At 37.2% G+C, this 21,477-nt stretch overlaps 1 protein-coding gene across 1 annotated transcript in view; it reads right to left on the bottom strand.

Annotated features, from left to right (window-relative positions):
* Nucleotides 1-21,477, bottom strand: part of CTNNA1 (catenin alpha 1) — a 179,781-nt gene that overhangs the window by 133,635 nt on the left and 24,669 nt on the right. Inside the window, exons 2-3 of the mRNA XM_052643775.1 lie at nt 20,439-20,545; nt 19,163-19,358 (exon numbers count right to left, since the gene is read on the bottom strand). Coding sequence (XP_052499735.1) covers nt 19,163-19,358; nt 20,439-20,543 — 301 coding nt within the window. The 5' untranslated portion in view covers nt 20,544-20,545. The remainder of the gene's footprint in view (nt 1-19,162; nt 19,359-20,438; nt 20,546-21,477) is intronic.

Genomic DNA, 21,477 nt, shown 5'->3' with positions numbered 1-21,477 from the left:
AACAGTTAAAAGCTTACTATTCCTTATACACACACACACACACACACACACACACACACATACAGGGAAGTTAAACTAAAATAGTACAACTAATATTTATTTAATATGTAGCTTAAAACATTATGAACACTGAGAACTAAAATGTTACCTTGTATGAAAACTACTCAAAAGTAGTTTTTGAAAAATGATCACCTTTTTCAACATGATACAGAGTGAACATTTTTTTCTCACTTCACAAACTATCCTATTTCTTTCTAGTCTGGATCAGTTTCAAACATTTTATCCTTTGCACTTTCACAGTCATGAACTATCTCCAAGAGTCCTTTTAATGTGAAGGTTTTGATGACATCACTTCCTCTTGGACATCATTATCCTTTTCATCATAACTACTTATCTCACTTAAGAGTTAGCCTTCACAAAGTTACTCTGAGTATCTAAACTTTCTTAAACAGCAACACTGTCAACATTTCCTCAGGCTGCAAATTCCTTCTGTAACTTGGATTTATTACTTTTCCTTTCTTTGCTGCACTTTCATCTTTGCAAATTCCCTCTTTCAAGGCTCTCTTATAAAATGGCTCACGTGGACTTATCACCGAGATACAAGGAGACAATGCAACTACACATTGCATGAACTGAATAGCTGCAGTGATCAATCACTAACAGATCATGAAAGAAGGAACATGATTCGTCAGTGATCTCAATGCACACCTTTTATTTATGTAATGATTTGTACACTTCACAGTTAGCAGCAAAGTCTATACTTTATGCCATCACTCAGCTAATACACTAGTATCTGAACCATGAGGACTGGTAATACTAAACTGTGGTAACAAACCTGTGCATACTGGATATATGCAAAGTGAGAACTGCCTCTATCAACTTCCCAGGCTTATGAAACCCAGTGTTTAGCAGAGGGGTTAGAACAGTGCCTGCACTCGCATACTATCCTTTTTATCACTATTGGAATTAGTTACAGACAGATTGAGCAGGGAAAGGATGCAAAATGACACTAAAGACACATATTAAAGAATGAAGATTCTATATCAGGGAACATACATAATCAGGACCACAGGAGGAAGTGAGAGCCATGGAGTTCTTGTACCCTTGGATGAGAAGTGAAAGCAGAGGCTCCCTGGCAGTATGAAGTTCAGCACTGCTAGAGAATATGTTTTCTCAGAGGCAGTAAATGAAGCTCTCCTAAAAAACTGAAGATGGAAATGGAAATGAGGGTCTGAGGAGAGTGGAAGAAACTCTGAAGCAGCTGCTACAGAAAATGAAAAAGGGAATTAACCTGAGGTAAATGAAAGAACTGTGGGAAGAACTAAAGGGAAGAACTAACGGCCCACAGTAAGCCAAACAGGATGAACTGAAAGTAGATTCTTAAAGTTACAGACCATCTAAATGAATCAAAACTATTATTAGCTTACATTCAAATGGACAAGTGTAAAGTCTTAAAATTTAACTTTAATTACTTAATCTCACTGTAATAATCCCCCAATTTATTCCCAGCTCCAATCTCTTTTTGCACTGTAACCCCCTCTTTCCAAATTCTCATTCCAACCCAAGTTCCTCTTAAACAATTTCATGCCCTAGCATGATATCATTCCAAAATAGTATCAAGTCAAGTAACGCGTTAAGTGGAACTGAAAGGAAGAAGCAAAGTAAATACATTCATATCCACCCTCATCTCTCTTAGCTCACAACCATAATGGCAAATCTTTAACTTCATAGCTAAATATACGTTATTAGGAATGAAAATATACATGGGAAACAAACTGTATGATAGATTAAAACATACAAATTTTTTCTACTCACAAAACTAGGAACAAATATGAAAATATGCCTTTAGCTTTACAACAGTGGGCTCAAATTCCTGCTAAATGGTCATCTCTATAAAAGGAACATGATAATAAGTTAAAAACAATAAAATGTAACTGTCAATTAGTTTACAATGCAGACATGTAAAAGTTACCAAATGCACTCTCTATACACAAAAAAGGCAAACTAGGAAAACTGAGACAGACTGCTCACATAGTCAGCAGTAAAGGTTGAGAATATCGATGGGTCTTCTAGCCGTGACTCAACTGTCTATAGAGCCTACTACTTGGCATCTCGTATTAGCCAAGATATAATGTACGTGGAACTTAAGAGAACACACTACTACTGTTCCATCAACCATAAAAACAGATCTGTCAATAAGTCCATCCCCTGGCATTTTCCCCTAACTAAACTGGGGATAAAAGTTAAGCTCCTCTGGAGTTCAAAACAAGAACAAAGGGCAACTGTAAATAAAGGAAACTAAAAACCACAGTTCAACATTAGAACAGGACAAGATAAAGGCCTTCTGAAGCAAATAAATACCTTGAGTAAATTCCTTCCAAAGCAATCTTAACTTATACAAAATTATGGGGAAAGGACAGGCTAGAAAAGTGTGGGTGTATGAGAAACAGACACACACACACATACAAACAGGAAAAGAAAAAAACAGAGAGCCGGCTTATTTTCTCTAACTTAAGCCTAGGAAACATGAGATGTTATGAGAGATTATATTGCTCCTTTAAAACAAAGGATGTAGCTATGTTAGTGAATATACACTTCTCCCAGAACACTGTCTGGTATAGAGCAAACAAGGTATTTGAACTGGGTCTGAATCCCAACTTGGCTATTTGGTGTGATCTCAGGTTGTTTTCCTGGTGGCTTAGAGGATAAAACATCTGCCCACAATGCAGGAGGCCCGGGTTTGATCCCTGGGTAGGGAAGATCCCCTGGAGAAGGCAATGGCACCCCACTTCAGTACTCTTGCCTGGAAAATCCCATGGACGGAGGAGCCTGACAGGCTATAGTCCATGGGGTCACAAAGAATCAGACACGACTGGGTGACTTCACTTCACTTCAGGTTGCTTCAGCTCTCTTTTCTCTTCTGTAAAATCAGAATACTATCTCCCACCCACACTGGGCTGTTTTGAAAATTAAATGATGTAATAAATACAAAGCTCAACAATTATTTCCATGCCCCCTCCACTTTCCCACCTACCTTCTCCAATTCTTAAAACTATTCAGAACATTGTCATTGCTCTCCCATCAATCATTTCTTAATTTTCAGAAATAAGGTCATGTTAGCAAGGTTCCTAAACGATGAAGGGAAAATTGACTTTTAATTTGTAGTGATGAGGCAGTAAAAGACGTGCCTCCTTCACTCCAATCTCCACAGCGCACAAAGTGGTAAAAACTGATCCTTTTGTGGTAACTACAAGCAAAGGTATAGTTCCCCTTGCTGGGGGCTTCCCAGGTGATGCTAGTGGTAAAAACCCACCTGCCAAAGCAGCAAATGTAAGAGATGCAGATTCAATCCCTGGGTTGGGAAGATACCCCTGGAGAAGGGCATGGCCACCCACTCCAGTATTCTTTGCCTGGAGAACCCCATGGACAGAGGAGCCTGGTGGGCTACAGTCCATGGGGTTGCACAGAGTCGGACATGACTGAACTGACTTAACATGCATGCACAGCTGGGTATTTTAGCTTTTCCATCTGATTTTTAGAATTAAGAGAGGGAGAGACCCCAGGGGAGGAGTAAGGCAGGAATTAAGCCAATCTGAAGTTCCTCCAAGTTTGTAAAAATCTGTCATCTTCCTCATATATCCTATTTACAACTTCTCATCCCCAAAAGCCCATGCCATACCATAAGAATGGCTTCCAATCACAATGCCATAGCAGAGGATATTGAGTCCTCAGAAATTTAGCTATGGAAACATCTCAAGGAGACTCAAAAGATTAAGTTATATTTCTCTTGGATAAACATCCAAGGGGCTCCCTGGTGGCACAGAGGTTAAAGCGTCTCCCTGGAATGCAGGAGATCCCGGTTCAATCCCTGGGTCAGGGAAGATCCCCTGGAGAAGGAAATGGCAACCCATTCCAGTACTCTTGCCTGGAGAATCCCATGGAGGGAGGAGCCTGGTAGGCTACAGTCCATGGGGTCGCAAAGAATCGGACACGACTGAGCGACTTCACTTCACTAAACATCCAAGGAGACTCAAAAGATAAAGTTACACTTCTCCGAAAAGCAATACTAAGATTTGGGTATGCTCTGGGAGTTGGTGCTGGACAGGGAGGCCTGGCATGCTGCAGTCCATGGGGTCGCAAAGAGTCGGACACTACCGAGAAACTGAACTGAACTAAACTGAAGGATACTTCTATTATGTTCCTTGGCCAGAACTTTTACTACCTTTAGGTCCAGAAAAAAAAGAACTCTGCCAGCCCAGCAAAGGAACATGGTTTATCTTCTGTAAATTACATAATCCACCCACTTCAGGTATCCTTATTAATGAAAAAAATGAATTTTTAAAAATTTCTGTCTTAAATGGCAGATATACAAGAATCTGTATGTACAATAAGAACAGAAATCACAATGTATTTACATCGTTAGGGTGGGATGGGGGAGGTGTTTCAACATACATGAAAATACTAACACAGGTGGTTTATCATCAGGTTGTGTAGCACGATGGGTGATCATTTTCTACTCTGTGTGGGTTTTCTTTTTGAACTTTCTAAAATGAATGTATTTTTAAAGAAAAAAGTCTTCAAATGATTTTAAAATGTAAAATATCCTTAATTCATGTTTGTGACACATAAAACTCAAGTTTTCCTAAAAAAGAGTAACTTAAAACACTCCAAAAAGGCCTATATGCAAAATTTCTTTTTTTAGAAGTATAAAAAAATCCCATGGCTACTAGTGTCAGTGCAAAAAAGGAAAATTAGCATACATTATGAAATAAAAGCTTTGTAAAATCAGCTATCTTGAGAAGCTTATCCAAAATATGGAAAGGCAAGGAGTAAAATGAAGGGGCCCATTTGCAGCCCCAATCTCACTGTCATTATTTTTTGTTGAGTTGCTGCAGGACAAGTTCAATTATTACACAGACCTTAATAGACATTTCTTAAACAGAACATTTTATAAAAGCATATTTTATCAACTGCCAGATTCAAAAAAAAAAAAAAAAGGTATTTTAAAATATCCACCCAAATATGCTTTGGAAGCCCAACAAATACAGTTCAGTGTTAAAACAACAGAGGTGTCCAGGAGAAGAGTTTAAAGCCATTTATCATCTTAAAGATGTTCCAATTATTTATTCATTTCATGATCAATTTCATGACCATATGTGGAATTCTGATTCCCCCTCTCCCACTAATTTCCTGGAGGACTTGCTCAAGTCACTTTGATCTCTTTATTTCAAAATGATTTTAACTGGCTAAAATTTTTCATCCTCTCAGATATTTCATACTATCCTTGTTAACAATGGCAGGTTCAGTCTTTAAAACTGTGCTATTTATCACACTCCTTTTAGATTTCTGAAAAGTGACTAAAACTCTGGTCCAAACAATATTTAAAGAGGAGTCTTCAGTTTTCCAGTTCAAAACAACCTCCTTAAATCATATTACTCCATAGAGGGTATTATTCAGCCATTAAAACTTATGTTATAGTAGAATACTTAAAGATACTGAAAGTTGTTCAGGACCCATTAAGCGAAAAAAGTAAAATTGAGCAAAACATAATCAGTACATTCATCAAAGACACGGGTGTAGCTATGGCTGATTCTTGTAGATATTTGGCAGAAAACCACAAAATTCTATAAAGCAATTATCCTTCAATTAAAAAACTAAATAATTTAAGTGGCAAAAAAAATGCAGACTTCCCTGGTGGTCTGGTGGCTAAGACTCTGCACTCCCAATGCATGGGGCCTGGGTTCGATCCCTGGTCAGGGAACTAGATCTCACATACCACAACTAAGGCCAAATAATTTTTTTTTTTAACTGGAAGGGTCTAGATCAAAATATTAACCATTGACTTCATCTATGGGTAACAACAAAACTATAACTGATTTTTACTTCTTTTTTTGCTTTATCAAAAACATGTTAACTGCAAAAATTAACTTTTGCTAAAGGAATTTTTTAGTTCTACCCAGAGTATCCAGAGGAAGAAGAGGGAAAAAAAAGCAAGCAACATCACAGTTAAGTTTGTTACAAACTGCCCTGTACTTAACAGATGAGCATTTTAACACAGTAGAAAGCAAAAAAAAAAACCAACCCTAAATTTGAATACCTAGAACTTCCCTATCACAGGATTCCTAATTCTTAAAAGTTACTTTATCACTTTAGTTCCACTGATAAACTTACTTTATACCAAATTTTCTAAATTTATCTGATTAAAGGATCTCACCAAAAACTGATAACTGTTTTTATTTCTTTGTTATCATTCCACCAGCTTTCTTCTTATAAAATAATAAATTGATAGGACCAAGTCTTCATAAAATTATTTGCCAACTTCAAGATAATCAAGGATTAGCACGCATTTTCTAACCTGTCCCAATCCCTTCCAAGTCCTCAAAATTTTTAAATTCATTTTCCATGATCTGGTAATAGAGTAAGACATCTTCCATTGCCCATCAATGAAGACAAACTGGCAGTATACTTGCAAAGAAAAACAGATTTTATAACATAGTACTTATGGGGAGGAACCAAATGGTGGAATATATCTGGCATAATTCACACGCCCTATGACACTCAGATGAGCATGAATGAAACAGTTAATCCTCTTCGCCTTCACCTTTACATTCATCAATGAGGGATATTTGGCTAAAACCACAGACCCCTGGATGACACCTCCATAGTTATAGAAAAACTGACCATGATTCGAAGAGTTTCTTACAGATGACATTTTTAATTTTCCTGGGATGCCGTTTTTAATCCACAAAACTGTTTATCTTTAGAAAATCAACCCAGAATATTTAATATCATGTTATTTAAACACTATAACTCCATCTGAATCAGTTCAGGGAACACCTAGAAAAACTCTCAAACTACACCCTTCTCCATCCACTGTGGGTAAGAAAAGGAGTTTTGAATTTCTACTTTTTCTAGTAGACAGAATGGATTTTTTTAAAAAATGAAAATAGAGTACCACACATATTCATGTTCTCATTTTCCTTACTAATTCAAGTGTGCCCTGCTGCTATTCAAAAACACCCCAAAGAGAGGCACTTACTTCCTGATTACACATTCAAATAAATGCATAACATGCATTTCAACTTGGAATCACTTTCTTAAGAAATTAACTAGTAGAAACCACGTTTCTACATCATGGTTGAAGTCAGGCCAAAGTCAAAAATTCAGTATCTAACTTCCTCAGCTACAATGTACAAATATATTAAGGCAGGAATATTATCCACTGTATCTTAAAAGTATTATCCGGGTTAGTACTGTTATTTTTGTGAGTTTAACAAGACTTTGAAAAAAAGGGAGGAGCAATTTCAAAATGACAGGAAACATTAGAATTTAAAAACTTCATTCTCCTTTCCTCAATCTCAAGATGGCTACATTGGAACCCAAGTCTCTGCAACGTAGCACATGCTCACACAAGGACAGTGATCCAGAAGTGGACAGCATCCCTGACACATCCCAAATGAAAGAAAATACAGCCTTCACCCTAAAGACTTACCGTTTAAGTCAAACAGACAACTTTAAGACGTAAAACACCTGGATGACAACCAGTTAATGATTTTTTGGAATTTATATTTTGCTTTTCCTGCTCAAGTTAGATGAAGAGCAACAGACAATGGATTAAATAGAGTGGAGGAACAGGGGTCAATGATGAACAAGTTTTAAATTAATCACAGTCCTCAGGAACATATGAAGGGTAGGAATTGGTAGCCCTTTAAACAACAAATACAGCCATCACAGGATCACACAAAGAGGGACATCCAGAAAAATAAGCAGTGAACAGGATAAAAAATCTACTGAGATAGCAAGGGGAAAAGACAGGATAACAAATGAGAAGGCAGCACTTAAAGCAAGAGTATGAGAAAAATCAGCTGATTTCTTGTTAAGTTTAATGAAGAAAGTGATTACACTAATCTGGAAACCTAATTAACTTAAATTTAATCTTTTTCAAAATGTTAAATGTTTCTCTGCTATTGCTCTTCCATAGCATCATTAACGCTTTTTGAAGCCCGTACTCAATATTCCAGGGTAGGAATACTTGTCATTTTTCTCCTGTGAAAAACTGAACAGTCCATGTATAAGATCCAGCTCATGATTCTAACCTGAATAAAACCACACTAACAGCACCAGACAAATTAAAATGCAGTCTCTCTCACACACCCACACAAAGCTTCTCGAAGCTATGTTTCAAGTCTTCACATCATGAACTTAGCAAGCCCAGACTTCACTCTGTCTCCTGTCTCCCTCTCAAATCCTACTCAAAACAGTCACTGACAGCTGCTTTGTCCTGATCACATCTGCCTTTTAACATATATCTTGCAGGCTGCCTATATTAGATGTGGGTACATCAGTCTAAAGCTGTCAGCATCTGCACTGGACAGGAGACCAATTTTCACCTCCTTCAATCTGACTCTAGTCAGTTGCCAGGGAGAAAATTATGCCTCAAGAGCCTGACAGCTTGTGCTCAATATTCTTTTGTCGGGGATAAAATACATCATTATTTTCCCTAAAACTGCCTTGCCAAGATTTACAATAAAATAAATACACACATACACACACACAAACATGTACAATCACACACATATACCTGTGGATGCACACACATTTCTCCATATGTATATACCATTTTCTCCCTTTATACAAATCATTCACACACATAACAAGGAAGAAGGCCTCTCTGTCCTCAATTTCACTATATAATTACTATGATAAATAAAAGAATGTCTCTTAATATCAATTTAAAACCCTCACTGCCTATCCCTTCTTTATGACAATGTCCTTAAAAGCCAGTTTTATCAAGTAATTCTGTACTTTCAAGATTTAAAAAAGCTAAGAAGACATTTGTGCAACAAGTCCAAGTCACCAATGAACTATAACTGCTAAGATCACAAGCTTAAACTCAACAGCTTTAACTATTGTTTTAGAAGACCAATAAACACTGCTTTCTTGCTCTAAGTGACAAGACACTTCCTACAGAAAAGACAGTTCCTGTAACAACTTCAATTAAGTACTGAACAACACTGACTGTTCTCATAAGCTAAAGTCCTTCTCCTATTCAAGGATAATGGGCTTGTATTATAATCAAAGTTTACCTCAAAAGGAATTATGATCCCAAAACCAGAACTGGAAAAGTCTCCAAAAAAATCTTAACACAAATACTGCCTGACATAAACAGACATGAAAGGTGGAAAACTATAAGCCAAACATTAAAATGTTTGCTTTCTGTTTACTGAACAAGGACATTTAGTAAAAAAAATTTACTTATTTTCACCTTCTATCCATTTAGAGAGAAGGGGTATGTAGGTGTTACTATTAAATGTTTTTCCAATATTAGAGAAAATTTCAAATATTGGAGAGGATCATTACAGTGAATTATCTAGATATTTTCATGTTGTTCACCATGTGAATGAGAGGTGACTAGGTGTAGTTAGTAGCAAGGCAGTCATGGAACAAAAAGTCTGTGAGGCAGTAAGAGGCATGGATTTAGCTGCAGTCTTTGCTCTATTCAACAGAACTCAACCACCTTTTCAAGGACTACCATAAATCAGGTCCCACCATTAAAATCACTACAGACAGACACAATCATGTCTTGATTCTCAACGCCAAGTTAATGCTACCTCTGCATACCAATAGACTAGTGATGAGAAACCTAGAAGATTAGCATCTCCAGGCCAATAAACCAAGTCTCAATTTTTGAAAACCTGGCAGAATTCAAATCAATAAGAAAAATAACAAGGATTCAACAAATCTGCAAAGGAGCACTACTATTTATAAATACTTATCACTGCCCTAGAGACTCTCACAAGCACCATGTTTCAGATATATTCATAAACACAAAGAAATGGTCAACCTCAGTTACTGTAAACAATGCAAATTTTTAAAAAGAAAGTAGCATTTTACACCTCTGAAGACAGCAAAAAATATTAATGGACTATCCATTAATTTTCAAGAAGGATAATTTGCTTTCATTAAACATATTATTATTATTATATTCTGTGTTCCTTTGAAGAACGGGGAGCACCCACATTCCTTGTGTCCTGGGGTGACACTCCTTTAGCAGTAGGAAGTGTTTCAGTGCTGAGAAAGACCAAAGCTAAAGCTAACCAATCCCCTCCATGACTAAGATATAAACACTAAGAAAACTTTTATCTGCTGGGATGAAAAAACTAGGCAGTAGGAAGTGTTTCAGTGCTGAGAATGACCAAAGCAAACCTAACCAATCCCCTCCATGACTAAGATATAAACACTAAGAAAACTTTAATCTGCTGGGATGAAAAAACTAGTATGACCACTTTCAACTAGAGGTGGGCATCTTATCCAATATGTATATATGGAAATAGAGGTAAACACAAGGAGACAAATGATGAAGAAAGTCATGCATCCTTTCAGTCAGTCACACCTGGCTATGCTTGAACTCTGGATCTACTCCTGGAATTGCCAAACTAAAACTCGTAAGAATTTCCCAGGTGGCTCAGTGGTAAAGAATCCACCTGCCAAGCAGGAGACACAGGTTCAATCCCTGGGTCAGAAGATCCCCTGGAGAAGGAAATGGCAACTCACTCCAGTATTCTTGCCTGGGAAACTGTATGGACAGAGGAGCCTGGAGGGCTACAGTCCATGGTGTCACAGAGTCAGACACAACTTAGCAACTCAACAACAACAAAGACCCCAAAAGTCTCTTTTTGTTTAAACAAGTTTGAGTTGAGTTTCTGGATCTTGTAATGGGTGAGGTTATATGAATATTAAGCAAGATAGACAGATATAACCCTATATGTGCTGTGCTGTGCTAAGTCGATTCAGTTGAGTCTGACTCTTTGTGACCCTATGAACTGTAGCCCACCAGGCTCCTCTGTCTATGGGATTCAAGAATACTGGAGTGGGTTGCCATGGCCTTCTCCAGGGGATCTTTCTGACCCAGGGATCAAACCCGTGTCTCTTACATCTCCTGCATTGGTAGGTGTGTTCTTTATCACTAGCACCACCTGGAAGCCCTACTAGAGAACAATTTAGAACGTTTTGAAGTCCTAAAATCTAAGTCCCTGAGGAAACTTTCTGAATGGTAGTTAGATGAGAACACATATATTGGAAACTCCTCCAAACTGTACACCAATATGTATACTTTGCTATATATATACTGTAAATACATATTCTTCAGTTCAGTTGCTCAGTCACGTCCAACTCTTTGCAGTCTGACTCCATGGACTGCAGCATTCCAGGCTTCCCTGTCCATCACCAACTCCCGGAACCTACTCAAACTAATGTCCATCATGTCAGTGATGCCATACAACCATCTCATCCTCTATCGTCCCCTTATCCTCCCACCTTCAATCTTTCCCAGCATCAGGGTCTTTTCAAATGAGTCAGCTCTTTGCATCAGGTGACCAAAGTATAGGAGCTTCAGCATCAGTCCTTACAATGAATATTCAGGACTGATTTCCTTTAGGATGGACTGGTTGGATCTCCTTGCTGTCAAAGGGACTCTCAAGAGTCTCCAACACCACAGTTCAAAAGCATCAATTCTTCAACGCTCAGCTTTCTTCATAGTCTTTCTTTCTTTATATACTCTTAATGTTTTTTTAAAAGATCTGTGCTCCTGTATTCCTACTCCAGGAAATGTATTTAAAGATATAAATTTTTTAAAGGGAAAACATTATATGTATAGTGTTCACTTATAACAGCATTTTTATATCAAAAACATAAAAATAACTAAGTCCAATGATAAGGAAATGATACAATAGAAAGTATATAGTTTTAAAGATTATAAATACCAAGGTTATAGTAAATCATAAAAATAATGCCTGTAATTACCTTAAAATTTTTAAAAGAAAACAGTAAAATGGTATAAACTAGAAATAAAATGCATATATGTAGCCAAGGAATTAAAAAGAAACAGAAAACTAAATAAAGACTATAATAACCCCCAAAAATGTAAATCTAATAAAATATAGAGGATATATGTATTGTATATATATAGACAGCAATGAAAGAAATTTTTAAAAGATCTAAATAGATGAAAATGTATTTTGTTCTTAAAAGACTCAACAGAGTAAAAATGTTGACTCTCCCCAAAGTTTAATGTAATCCCTATCAAAATCCAAGATTTTCTATAAACAAGATTATCTAAGATTTATGTGGAAAAGCAAAAAAAAAAAAAAAAAAACTAACAGCTAAAACAATTTAGAAAAAGAATAAAAAAGGAGAAACCACTCAACCCAATTTTGAGACTCATAACTACAGCAATAAAGACTGTGAGCATTGGCTGAGTGATAGACACATAGATAATAGAACAAAATAGAGAACCCAGAAATAATCTCACACAAGTACAGCTTGATTTTTTCCCCCCAGCTGACTGATTTCTAACAGGGTGCAAAAACAACTCAATGAAATAGTCTTTCCAACAAATGATACTTGAACAACTAGATGTTCACAAAGGAAAAAAGAACTCAATCTAAACCTCACATGCTATACAGAAATAATCCAAAATGACCCCAAGAGTTAAAAGTTAAACACAGAATTTCTAAAAGAAAATAGGAGAAAATCTTCATGAGCTAAATAAAGCTTGTTAAAGAATTCTTAGACATGACACCAAAAGCATATTCCATACATTGGGAGAGGGGAATCAATAAATTGGACTTCACCAAAATTAAAAACTTAGTATGCTATTTAAAACTTAGATCTGTTAAGAGGGTGAAAAGACAGGTTACATTCACATCACGGAGTACTCACAGTATACCTGCCTGTAATTAAAAAGCTACAAACTATTGATACACCAATTGGAGGGCTCTCAAGGGCAGCATGTTGAGTTGTGTGTGTGTGTGTGTGTGTGTGTGTGTGTGTGTGTGTGCTGGGGGGGGGCAGGGGAGTAGGGAAAGCCAATCTCAAAAGATCATACATTGTATGATTCCATTTATACAATATTCTTGAAATGACAGAACTAGAGATGGAGACAGATTAGATGCCAAGGGTGAGGGATGATGGGGAATGTAAGCAACATGGGTATGACTATAACAGGTATCAAGAGGGAGAGCTTTGTGGTGATGGACTAGTTGTGTATCTTGTTTGCAGAGGTGGTTGTACAAATCTTCACAGGTTAAAACCAGAGAAATGCTGTGCCAATGTCAATTTCCTGCTGCTGATATAGTACTATAGTTCCATAAAATGTAACCATTGAGGGAAACTGGGTAAATGGTATACTGGACTACTCTATACTATATGTGCAACTCCTTGTTAATCAAAATTAAAAGTTAAAAAAAAATGTTACTTTTTATTATATACCCTAAGTGATTAATGTCTGAGGAAGGTTATTTTAATTTTTCACATACCAGGTCCCTCAGCTCTGTCTATAAAGAAAGAGCAGCCATTCATACTGGCCAAGCTGGCAGTAAACCTGCATGCATGTGTGCGTGTGTGCTTGGTTGCTAAGTCGTGTCCAACTCTTGGCAACCGCGTGACTGCGTGACAACTGGCCAATTCTCCCTCTCCATGATCTGTCGCAGCAGTCCCTTCCTTAACAGCACCATCTCACCTCCCCCACCCCAGTGGTTTCCTGACTGCTAGTCCAGCCTCCAGGCTTTCCCCCAACCCCTTTAAGGCTTCCTGTACACACCTGAGAAACTAGTCTTCCCTAAACACCACTTCTTTTCATATTCCATGTTATCCAGATGGTAGAACTTCTTAAAACAGGAACAAAGTTAAGGAAACATATTTCAGTTTAATTTAAGAAGAAAAAGGTGTTAAACACAAAGCCATTTGGAAAAAGCTGCTTCCAGAGGTGCAAGTCCTGTGTCACTAGATATATTTAAGTATATGGGTACCTGAACCTGGGAGACCTATTCCAGCCACAGAACTCTCTAACTTGTTATCATTTCCCTGATAGTGCTCCCTTCTTCACTTGGCATTCCAAGCCACCCTCTAAAATCTAGCTCCAAGCTCTTTCATATCCAACCTCTCCTCCTAGCACTCCTCTCCACTCAGAGCCTTCACTGCTCCCCGTGCACATCTTGCTTTGTCTGCTGCTTTCCTTACTTGAATGACTTTTTCTCCCTCCCTTCTTTTACCTTTCAAGATCCAGTACACCTTCAGGAAGCTTTTCTAATCCCATGTGGACCTTCTAATTCCGTTCTTTGCATGCTACTCATGCTATTTATGTCCGTATGTCCTGATTATAAGCTCTGAGACCAAAAAACAGTAAAAACAGCCTCCTGTCTGCTAGAAGACAGTCTCTCTCCCTTTTTAATATTACTTTGGCCACTCTGCACTACATGCTCAATCCTAGTTTCTTGACCAGGAATCAAACCCAGGCCCCCTACAGTGGAAGCACAGAGTCCTAAACAATGAACCTCCAGGGAATTCCCCAAAACAGTCTCTCTTCACGAGAGACTGCACATGGTCACCCAGCCCTTTCCCTACTCTGGCCTAACACAAGTTTCTCCCCAGGAAATCCACTGTTGTGAACCTGCAGCTCACCAATCATCTAGCCCTTTGCTGAGAAGAGTATCTTTAGAAGCCGTGTGAGAATATGAGAATACATAAAGGTGCACCTGAGACTCTTGGGACCTTCTCCCTCGTTCACCCAGAAATGCCCATGAGCTGTAGGGAAGAAGTTACTGATGCAGCAACAAGTCTCTGTTCTTGGCCTTGGAGATCTACTGTAAATTGTAGCTAATGGATTAAAAAACACTTTTCGAGAAGAAACCATTCCTCATCACTTAACTTCTTATTTATTACTATCATCACTGGTCCTCCTTTTTAAATGTCTCCCCCCTTTTCAAACAAATGTCAATTAGGCTTTCCCATCTCTGCCTCTTGGATGCCCCCTAACCTTCTCATCAGAGCCCTATTCAAGTATTCATGAAATACTTTTAGATACTCTTTGCAACACACAGATACTGTTAAAGTATGTATGTATAAGTAAAGGCTGCTAATGGGTATGAAATTTATTTTGGGAGTGGCGAATATGTTCTGGAATTAAATAATGGTGAAGCTGCACAACTCTGCTAAAAACCACTGAATTATATACATTTTAAAATGGTGAATTTTATGCATCTAAAAATGGTGAATTTTATGTTAAGTGAATTATCTTTTTTTTTTTTTTTAAAGGTAAGATTCTCCACCAGTATCCCAGTACTTACATTTGGCACCGGGGCGAAAACATCTTAATTTTTAAGAAACATCTTTTCTCACATACTTCTTGGAGAACATAGTCAATTACGTTCCTCAAACATTTAAGTGCCTATCATAGACAGGCACCATGATAGCTGCCACAGAAAACAGTTGTCAGATCATCACAGAACCTATGCTGCTGGAGTCTAAGAGGGGAAGATAACTAGCTATTTAACTATCACTGTGCCAAGATCTAGGAAGAAAAAGTATAAAGGTAAGAATGACCTAATCAGAGTGGGAAATGTGAGGGTGGGCAGGGTCCCCAAAAAACACATCCTAAGAGACACCTGTAAGCTTCAGTCTATATCAGGTAGTTAACAACTAATTTGGGCTGACAAGCAGTACAACAAAACCCCTGTTTCACAGGGGTTTGGAGGCCATGCAATCGGTAACTGGCTCCCATCCACCACAGGAGACTCACCTGGTCTTGAGGTAAAGCAACCCTGCATTTATGTACGTGTATGTTTTACCCACTGACAGTGTCATGATAAGGTTTTAGTGTCCTCACAAATGTTTGTGTTTATTATTTATGTAATCAGGGGCAAATACAAAAAGAAAATTAAGTTATGCTGAAAAACTGCATACATTCAAGTCTCTGATTATTAATGATTGCACAGAAGAACACAGACAGGGCTTAAACAAGCTCAAAAGATATAGAAGGTTCAATTTTGGCTCAAAAGCATTTTAAATAAGAACCTAAATCAACTATTTATTCGAAGACAGTAAGCTCACATCTTTAACCCTAGATCAGAGGTCAGCTAACTATGGCCTGTGGGTCAAACCTAGCCAATCCACCGTTTTCATAAATAAGTTTTACTGGAATATAGCCATGCCCATTTGTTTTTACACTGAATAGCTGCTTTCCCAACACAACTGCTGAACTCAATAGTGTTAAGAGAAACCTTATCGCCAATAAGGTCTAAAATCCTTACTGCTTGGCCAACTTGTACTAGATGAAAGTAGCCCACACTGATTCAGAACAAAAGCATCTTTTTATACATCCTTTAGCAATTAAAGGATGTTCCAATGGATAAGCAACAGACTTGAAATGCAAAGAACTCTACTTCATTAGTCAATCCACTATGGAGTTCTTGATAAATCGTAATTACTCTACATTTTATATACCGGTAAAATTCAGAGCAGTTAGGTCCGAGTTTTCCATAAGTGCTCAGGACTGCTGAAAGCAAGCCTGGGAAGGTTTCTGTATTAATTATATATTTCTGCCCAATAAATTACCCCTAAGTAAGTATCTTAAACATTTATTATCTCCCCAAGTTTTCTGTGGGTCAGGAATTCAGGGTTGGCTGGGGCTGCCATCATCTGAAACTTAACTGTAGTTGGATGATCTTCCAAGATGGCCTGGTTACATGCTTGGTAACTGGTACAAGAAACATCAGTTCCTCTCCACAAGACCTCCTGAGTGTCCTCATAACCTAGCCAGCTTCCCCCGAGTCAATAATCCATGAGAAAGAGATAGGAAAACACAATTCTCCTTATGACTTTGCTTAAGATAGTGTGACTTCCACACCACATTCTATTCTTTACAGAACTAAGTAAGAGTCTCTAAGTACAACACATATTCAAGAAAATCAGTTCGGCCTCATTTTTAAAAGAAAAGGTGTTAAAGAATCTTCATATATTAACATCACTGCAGGGTTTCAAATGATGAGTAAACAGCTTCAACAACATAACCTACAAGGTTTGGTTGACTCAGGAATCTGTGCTTAACCATTATCATACATTTTGTTCTATTTGTCATAGGAGAGAGACTGTATCACTATTTGTTAACATTCACCAAAGAAAAAAGTAAGTCAACAGAAGAAAGGCAAAGCACTCCAGTTTTTCACATCTGACACAGTAACAGTGATGGGAGGCAGTTATACGTTTGCTTTAGTTTTAGTTGTTTTGTTTTCCTGCAAGAAGGAAAATTATGGAGACTAGATCATGAACAGATCAAAAATAATTGCAAAGCTGTACCAGAACAGATAAGCATTTATGATTCATAAAAAATTTTCTCAGATACAAACAAAAATAACAGAAACTGAAATTTAGATGTGCATTCACAACTGGAAGGGGCGGGGCTGTGCTTGGGAGCGTGTATTATATCACAATTGCTACAGATGTGTATCAGAGTAACTTCTGGAACAAGGAACATATATAGTAGGGGAAAAAAGTTATTTGTTACAATTCAACTTATTTTGAAAATAAATGTCTCTGTAGACCCATAAACACTTGACCAAATTCACCTGTTAATACTGTGAGTTTCATTAGGGGAAGCAAGAAGACCAAGGAAGCAAAACTTTCTCACAGAGGGCAGAGAAGTAACAGTCATCCTGATTTCCTCAATAAAAAGCTCAAAAATGGTCTTGAATCAGACAATTAAATCACTTTAAATTCATTCAGAATTCACTCTGCCAGGTTGAACAGTATCCCTCCAAAATTTAGATCCTCCCAGAATCTGTGTGGCCTTATTCAGATACAGGGTCCTTGTAGATATAACCAAATTAAGATGAGGTTATCCTGGATTAGAGTGGACCCCAATTCAATGACTAACATCCTCATAAGAGAGAACTTGGCAACACAGATACATGTGACAAAAAAAGCCAGATATTGGAGGGACCTGTCTACCTGTCAAGGAACACCAAGGATTGCCAGCAACAAGCAGAAGCTAGGAAAGAATATGGAACCGTTTTCATCTAAGGCCCCAAGAAAGAATGAATCCTGCTGACACCTTGATTTCAGATATCTAGCCTCCAGAATGCCAAAAAAATGAATTTCTGTTGTTCTAAGTTACCAAGTTAGTAGTCATTTACTATGGCAGCCAGAGAAAACTAACACATCCACGCAGCTACGATTATGGAACTTAAGTAATCTCACCATTTTCAGTATTAGAAATATCTATGCACGAACTCAGAACATTAGGAGATAGCATCTCCATTTAATGCCTTGCCCTTTTTGGGTACTGTCACAGGGATGGATTTGACTTAAGACTGCAGTGGACTATGTATACTGCTGTCAGCCAGAGGGCCACTGAGGCTCTCCCAAAGACCAGTAGAGCTCATGCACAGAGCACGGGAGTCAGCTCCCCTGCGCTGATAGCCAATAGCCCTAAAAAAAACCACCTATGTTTTTGTTGAAGTCCTCTTGCTGGACCAGAAGTTTAACAAAAAACTACAGGTCAAGAAGTTATTCTTTCAGATTTAAAGTCCTCTTATCTAGATAAGCAAAAAGAACCTACTATATAGCACAGGGAGCTCTGTTCAATATTCTGTAACAACCTAAATGGAAAAAGAATATGAAAGAGAATAAAAAAAGATAGATACACGTATAACTGAATCACTTTGCTGTACACATGAAACTAACATTGTTAATCAACTATACTCCAATATAAAATAAATTTTTTAAAAAAATAAAGTCCTCTTATTATGATTATTACATCATAATGATGGCAGTTTTTCTAACAGTAACCATTGGTAAGCTGTGGGTTACCATTTCACTTCTTATTAATTCTGAGTTTCCCAAAACATGTTTCCTTTAAGCTCACATTTAAATTATTTTAAACTCAAGCCAATGCAAATATGCATGGCTGATTTAACCTATCAGTCTGACAGAAAGAGACACTGTCTAGGTTATTTTCAGAATTGCTAAACATTTTTCTATTTTATCACCCCTGTATCTTTAGCACAAATTAACATATTACACAGGATAAAAGATAAACTTCTGCCCCATATATTTCCCATCAAATTGTGTTACAACATTCCTACAACTATTACTTAGAACATTGAAGAGAACTGGATTCAGATGCTCCAAAAAAGATGTTTGTTAATCACTCCTAATTAAAGCTTAAGCCAGTACAACTTAATACATTTCCAACAAGTGAATGTTTGTAGTTACTTGAGCAACTGGCAATATATAAGAATGAAAATATTGACCACAAAGTCACCTTCAAGGATTATTTTTCTAGAAAAGCCTGGCTCTCTCCATACGAAAAGTGGTATTGACCTACCTTGTTTTCGAACATCTTCTACAGCAGCCACAAGCTCCTCCTTGAGAAACTGACTCTCCTTTGCAATTTTATCCCCCTTCTCCAAGAAATTCTCAGTTGCTTGTTCAACAGATGCAGCCAAAACATGGGCCTTCTTAGAACGACCTCTCTTCTTATTAGAGGGCCCCTTGCTATTGGTGTTTACCAAGGTTGTAACCTAAAAGTTTCAATTTTGAAAATTAAACTGTAGCCAACTAAAATTAAAAGAAAAAAAAAACACTAAGAGTAACATCTTTACAGATAGCAAGAATAAATTACTCATAGTAAAATGAAACATTCCATTTATGAGACTCTAATAAGTATTAACAAATAAGATAAAATTCTCTCCATATTTTAAAATATTTAGCAATGATATATCATATTTAGTTTCCAAAATAATTTAGCTATCTCAATATGTAAGTTAAGAAATAGAATGAATATTTTAATTTCTCAAACATGATCATTAGGCTTTTAAGCTTCATTTTACAAATTAAAAACTAACAACAAACAAATTACATGTCTCTATTATGGTCATCAAGAAGTTTAGAAAGAGGTTAACAATGAATTTTGGAGTCCAAGAAAATAATTTATTTATAATTTAAAAATATTTATTTTATATTTAAAATATCTTTATTTATATTTAAAATATTTATTTTCTTGAGCTCCAAAATCACTGCAGATGGCGACTGCAACCATGCCACTACCTCTCGTTTTCGTGCTCGAGTACAAGGTCTGTCTCCCTCACTCACACACAGACACATACACGTGCCACAATGCTACATGTGCACAGCAAGTTGCTAACAGTTTAATGAAATGTCATCACACTGTGATATTTGTATTTGTAACAGAACATACCAAAGCTACGCTCTCAAATTAAATGACCTTCTAATTGATCCTGGACAACAAAAGGTGTATTAAGCAGGGTGAACAGACTTAATATTAATAGTCAAGGTTCCATATCCTATCTTTCTTAGAAATACTTTTAAGCATTAAGTGGTATGCACTGCATACTACTGGCCCCTATTACTGCCAATCAAGACTGAAGACAATGGCATCAAATATATTTCTAAAAGGCTAAATGAATCCACACATAAATATTTAATTATTAGTGGAGCCAAACTGTCTCATTACTATCAGCCTAAACTCAACCACTCAAATTAAGGCTTTGAACTAAACAACTCTGCCCTGTGTTTATTACCCAGGCCTACAATTATGGAACCATATTATAACAACTATGTATTTGTTCGCAGATTCTTACCTGGGTAACAAGAGGCTCTAACAGTCTTTCAACTGCCAGAGTCCTGATCTCTAGACTTTTGGGGTCCCATTTGAAGTTTATGTTGCCTGTGTGGACAGCAGTCATTTCTGAAACAGAAACAGTGAGTCAGGCAAATATCAAACACACATAGGAAACATAAAAAATCTTCTCCTACTCAAGGACTTTTTTACACCAGAAAGTTACAATCACCACAAGATCAAAGAAATTCTTACCAGCCTGCACATGAGGGCCCAGTAACTCTTACATATAAGATTTTGAGTTTACAAACATTATGGGTACTACAAGAGGGCATTGCCAATCATGAGCTTTTCCCCTTGGGCTTCTTTGGCACCAAGGCACTTCTACCTCCAGTTTTTTCATGCTAACCTAGAATCACGATGAAAAGCTCAAGGAAAAGAAGGCTAATACAGAAGATGCTGATTTGTCTTATTCTGCAATGGTTATAATACACTTATTATCTAAAAGGTAAACCTCACTTCATTTTCTGATGGATTCTTAGAGAATATCTTATCTTACTGTATTAAAACCTAACACTTCAATCTACTGTCTTCTGCACCGACCGCTATTATCACTCACAGCCCGAAGAAATTTCAAGTCACACCTAGTCAAGTATCACTGTATCACTGTCAAGGTAAACTTCCATTAGACAGAGGCTGTAAGACTAAGGGAAAAGACTTCAGCCATAATACCAAGCAGTTGGTGTTTGCTTCTAAAAGTAGTGCCTCGAAGATTAAACAGAAAAACAGGTGAGGTATGTAGATGAGGTAAACACTAATATAAACAAACTGTTCATAGAAATACAAATCTTAAAAGGGTGCATTCTTATGAATTTTTACCTCTTGATTTTCACTCTAAAGGAAAAATGAAGGTCCATGGAAAAACCTGGGTACAATGATGTTTACAAAAGCACTATATATAGTCATTAAAAACTGGAAACTACCCATATTTCAAAAACTAGACCACTAAATAAACAAATCACAGAACCAATCACAAAATGGGATACTGTGCTGCTCTTAAA

Source organism: Budorcas taxicolor, chromosome 7, assembly GCF_023091745.1.
Source record: "Budorcas taxicolor isolate Tak-1 chromosome 7, Takin1.1, whole genome shotgun sequence".
In the NCBI taxonomy this organism is placed as follows: domain Eukaryota; kingdom Metazoa; phylum Chordata; class Mammalia; order Artiodactyla; family Bovidae; genus Budorcas; species Budorcas taxicolor.
Note: the sequence above shows the minus strand (reverse complement) of the source record. Positions and strands in the feature narration are given on the sequence as shown.